The sequence below is a fragment of the Taudactylus pleione genome, unplaced genomic scaffold (genome assembly GCF_031769625.1).
Source record: "Taudactylus pleione unplaced genomic scaffold, aTauple2 ptg000073l, whole genome shotgun sequence".
Taxonomy (NCBI): domain Eukaryota; kingdom Metazoa; phylum Chordata; class Amphibia; order Anura; family Myobatrachidae; genus Taudactylus; species Taudactylus pleione.
This window is the reverse complement of record NW_028284475.1, coordinates 1719941-1725201: the sequence shown is the minus strand read 5'-3', so window position 1 is coordinate 1725201 and position 5261 is coordinate 1719941. Positions and strand designations below refer to the sequence as shown.

Here is a 5261-nt window from a genome sequence, read left to right as displayed (position 1 = left end):
CCTCTCTGGTGATCTGCAGAACATTGCTCTGTCTTATCTACCCCCTGACAGGTACATAGTGATAGATTCTCCAGATTATTACGGTACTGACCTCTCTGGTGATCTACAGAACATTGCTTTGTCCCATCTACCCCCTGACAGGTACATAGTGATATATTCTGCAGATTATTACATTATTGATCTCTCTAGAGATCTGCAGAACATTGCTCAGTTCCATCTGCAAATGTTCCAGATACATAGCGATATATATTGCAGAACATCTTATATATAAAGAAACCAGGAATAGCTCCCAAAATGGATTTTATTTAACCCCTTACCCCATGATCACAGCCATTTGTAAAGAAGGAAGTGCCAGGTCTAGAAATAATCTGAATGAACACTAATGTATTAAAGGGGCTATTGAGGCTCTTAACAAAGTATACACTGGCCCGGGTCACACAGGGCAGCACAATGCAGGGCTGCTGTGTTAATTATCACTGAAAGCCTTTAACATTTCAAAAATCAGATTGTTGGCTCCGCAGATCGCAACCCTTGCACCTTGCACCAGTCCTTGCCGCAGAGCTTTATAAAATTGGCCATAAAATAATTTCATTTTATTCAGTCATGTTTGATCAGCCTTTTGTCCTGGCCTCATCTTTACATTCTGGTGTGTTTGCTCTCTGTGAGACATAAACTAGTTTCATCCAAGCACGTGAAGCGCTGAGTAGAAGCCTTGCCTCCTCTGTAGAGCAGCCCCCACCACTTGTGGACAGAGACAAGGCAGGAGCAACCGACGCGCTGGGACTACTACGCTGTGTGTGCTCTGAGCTGCTGCTACTGAAGACAGTCCTGTAAAGTCTGATTCCAAGAACAGGGTGAGGCTGAGAGAACTCTGAAGCACACTCAGGAAGCAGCCACGGAGCAGAGACAAAGCCACTCCGATGTCCTTTCAGCAGTCGTGCTGAGATGACGGCTGAGAATTAACCTGGGATTCTAGTGCTAGCAGCACATTTTAGCCCGGTGCTTGACGAGGGTAGTCTCCTTCCATCTACAGGAAAGCTGGGGTGCATCCAGTTGACCATCTGGAGAAGAAGAGGACAAGTTTGGGCACCTATAGCTTCCCAGCTCCTGAGGAATTTGGTAGCATGTCTTACAGCTTGTGTCTCTTATTTTCCACCTGTTGACTGGATACCTCCGAGAGACACCTGCCACAGCTGGGAAAGATGGATCTCAACTTTTCCTCTTTGATGTTCGGCAACACGTCTGAGGCTTCACAAGGCACCAGTGTGGACGATGATGCCATTATACCAACCTATGGACTTGTGAGTTTCCGAATTATTATTGCCACCGTCTACTCCTTGGTCTGCGCGGTGGGATTGCTGGGCAACTTCTTTGTCATGTATCTCATCAGGGCTAAGAAAGTTGCCGGTCTCACGGCCATAGACATCTTCGTCTTCTGCCTGGCCCTGAGCGATTTCCAGTTTGCCATCACCCTGCCATTCTGGGCTGTGGATGCCATCTTGGACTTTAGCTGGCCCTTCGGGCATCTCATGTGTAAGATTATCCTGACTATGACCATCCTAAATGTCTACAACAATGTTTTCCTCCTGACTGCCATGGCGGTGACCAGATACTGGTCAGTGGCCTCAGCATTGAGCCTTAGGTGCAGGGTATCCACTTCAGTTGCCAAATGGATCAGCTTTGTCCTCTGGCTTTTGTCTGTGGTGGCCACGATCCCAACTACCATTTTTGCCAGTACGGAAAAAGTCCTCGGGGAAGAGCTTTGTCTTCTCAAGTTTCCGGGCAAGAAGTGGCTGGCTACCTACCATCTTCAGAGGGTCATCATTGCATTTGTCATACCTCTCGTGGTAATATCTTCATCTTACATTATGCTGTTAAACTTCCTGCGGCAGCATAAAGTCAATGCCAACAATCAACACAGGCAAAGCAAGATCACCAACTCCATCCAACTGGTGATCATCGTCTTCTTCATCTGCTGGTTCCCCAACCATGCTGGCATTTTCTGGGGGATCCTCATGAAATATGAAGTGGTGCAATGGAGTGATGCATATTACTACTTTCATACATTTGTTTATCCCATCACAGTGTGCCTTGCCCACAGTAACAGCTGCCTGAATCCTGTCATCTACTGCCTCATGAGGAAAGAGTTCCGCAAGGCACTCAAGGCTTTGTTTTGGCAAGTAACCAGTATGACCGTTTCTTACTTGCCCTCTGGAAATGGCAAACGAGCAAAGATGGACCAGGAGACCACAATGCCCCTGTTTCAAAAGTCCAGTTTCCCACAAACTGTGAGCAGGGACTACCCCGTAGCCTCGATCTCCACCATAACCATCGTTCCAGAGCTGACCATTAAGGATCTGAGTCAACACAACGCAGAACCCAGGCGGCAGGAGACGTCGATAGACTAGCTCGATGCCTGTAGGTAAAACCAAACCGTTTGCCCACACTCGTATACATACTAACAGACAGAAAGAGACAGCTCTGTGTGTCTGTCTGCGAGTTAGGTCCACGCTATGAATGCACTGGATGGTGTCGTGGCCACGTTTCATTCTGCTTTTGGTCTCTGTTACTACTACATCAAAGTGTGTCAGCAATCGCTGAGAATTAATAGGCACTTAAAGACATCAATAGCAGCTATCTGCCTAATGATCCAGAACAGGGCATTGTTCTTAGTAAATATGGATTTATCGAATGGCCCTTGTTGTATAATTGAGCCTGTTGCTGCGGTCTTGCAGAGTCCGCACAAACAACTTACCCGTGCATAAACTTTGTTTTGACACAAATGGCAGGTTATTGATCAAAAGACTGCAGCCAGGCGGTCGGAATTAATCGGGGCTGGGGTCCAGCAGCCTGGCATAGACAACATTATTTGTACGTATAATTTCACAGATTGCTGAGCAATTTACACATGCATCATTACCCAGTAAGCAGAAGTATGCCTCGTACAGATGTAAGGTTGCATAATTAGCTTTTGTTTTTTTTTACTGTCAAGGTATCTGACAAATTGTCCGTTTTGTTCAATTATTTGTACTGTAAAGAAAAAACAACAACACAATGTACATTATCGTATGTTACTGGTCAGTGATAGGTGCAAGAAAGGGGATGTTATTCAGAGAAGGGTTTTCCACATAACAATTTCCCATTCCCATTTTCCCAGAGACAGAAATAGCGATCGTCTCATCAATCAATGAGTTATTGACCAGCTTGAGAGCCGTAGATCTTAGCTTGTCGTAGTATTTCACAGCAGATAATGGTGAACGTGGTCTTTATCTGGACATTAATATTAAAGCCCAGAGGAGCCTAAAATTTCAAATTTGGAAGTACGGCTTTAGGGCATCCACAATATTTCTGTGATGCTGTGACTGGCAGGCGGCAACCTGGGCGCAGTCTAACCCAAACCGATGGGTATTATGTATCTGATGTCTGTGCTGCAAACTCACCTGTAAAGAGAATAGCGTCACAGTATTTTGGGAGTAATGCTTCATTTGATATCCTAATTATGGGTGCTGGTAACATGGGTTTCTCTTGTGGTGTCCCCAAGAATTTAGGATTGGCTTAATGATACACAGTTGAATAAATCTTCTTGCCATTCCCTTATAAAATGGTGGAAACAAGGCTCGTTGGTGATACAGAAGGGGGAGAGCGAGAAGCCATGCCTAGGATACAGCATAAATAACATTACAGGTCCTACATTATAATACTCCAAACTCCGTCCACCTAACTTTATCAACAACCCAACTGCAGACATGTTTCTTATCCCTGGCCGGCCGGCATAGGTCACCGTCTTCTTATCTATCGTCCAGCTATCGTCTCGCAGCTTTGTACTTTGTTACACAAGTGAGTGTGGATTTTGAAGTACCTCTGTGTGTGCGTATTGTAACTAGATGTATGTGTACAACATGTATATAACACAAGTTGTGTCCACTATTGCCATAACCCTGTACATGTTCATGTTAGTTGTACGGCAGAAGGACTCGATGAGGGAGGAACAAGGGCATTAAAATGGCAATTAAAGGAAATCTTTTATTGAAAGCAAACCTTGGTCTATGGAAGTTAATGTGTGTGAAATGTGTTTTTTCCTCCTGTTCCTCCAGAGAGCCAGCAGGGAGTAATAATTGTTGTTGTGCATTTGTTATATACACACACGCACACATGTAGGTGGTGGTAAGCAGACACCATAGGATAATAATTCCTAGTAACCGAGTGTCTGTCAACACAATCAGGGGATAGCTCCTAACAGATTACACACGTAGGTCTGAGTGCGCTATGTACTGTGAGATGTAATGCGTCACTACACTACATCCATTTATATCATCACTGGTATTTGTACATGGCTACCCTCGCTGTACCTACATCATTGTTACTAAACCTGCACGAGCAGGGTCACCCATCTACTAATGTCCAACCCACAGGAGCCTGAGCTACAGCCGGGTGCTGGACCCAAGGGTACTGCCTGGTTCCTATGGATTGGCCGCGCTCTCTGTGCAAACACTGCACCCTCAGCAGAGTCAGATCCTTTCTCAATATGGCCGTTCTATTGGGCTATGGCCATATGAAGGTTACTAAAGCAAATACAGACAGACAGAGGGCAAAAGAGCACAGCAGGTAGAGCTTGCCAGCTGTTGTCGTACTACAAGTCCCAGGATGCAAAACGGGAACACTATAATCCGTTTGATCAATAATATAGGGCGGCGGTTGGAAACCTGAGTTTCTCTAGAACTACAAGTACCAGCCTACACTGCCAGACAGCATCCCTTTCCAATATAACCTTTGGCCCTCCAGCTGAAAGGACAATGCTGGTGCTTGTAGTTCCACACCAGTAACCAGGTTCCCAGGCCTCACGTCTGGTTTTCTGTCACATCTCCTTACTCCCTGCCAGCTATCCGCAGTCCTCCCCTGATGGATGGCGTCCCCATGTATAAGTGGGTAATGCCTCCAGACCCCTGTAATATCAGATACATCTGCCGGATAATCTGATTCCTGCAGCAGTAATAACACAGAGCAGGCCCCCACGCTATTCTGTCACTGTACAGATACCCTCCCAGCTGCTGGCCTGGCACACAAGCTGTCTGTCCTTCTGCACACAATAAACAAGCCCCCCGCCCCCCTGGATGTTTTTGCACAGGTATATTCTAAGGGAATCTTTTAACATGTTCCCCCTTACGTGAGAGTAGATCTGCCGGTTCCGCTACGAGGGTCACAGTGACGGGTTCTAGGTGGAATGGAAAGAAGGAGAACCGGTTTAAAAGCTGGTGACATAA

The 5261-nt window shown here is 45.9% G+C and overlaps 1 protein-coding gene across 1 annotated transcript; it reads left to right on the top strand.

The window, feature by feature from the left end:
- The first annotated feature begins 769 nt into the window (after window positions 1–769).
- On the top strand, window positions 770–4028 carry RXFP4 (relaxin family peptide/INSL5 receptor 4). The gene has a single exon (XM_088467697.1). It carries the CDS (start codon window positions 1203–1205, stop codon window positions 2406–2408), a length of 1206 nt encoding a protein of 401 aa, XP_088323823.1. The 5' UTR covers window positions 770–1202; the 3' UTR covers window positions 2409–4028.
- The last annotated feature ends 1233 nt before the right edge of the window (window positions 4029–5261 follow it).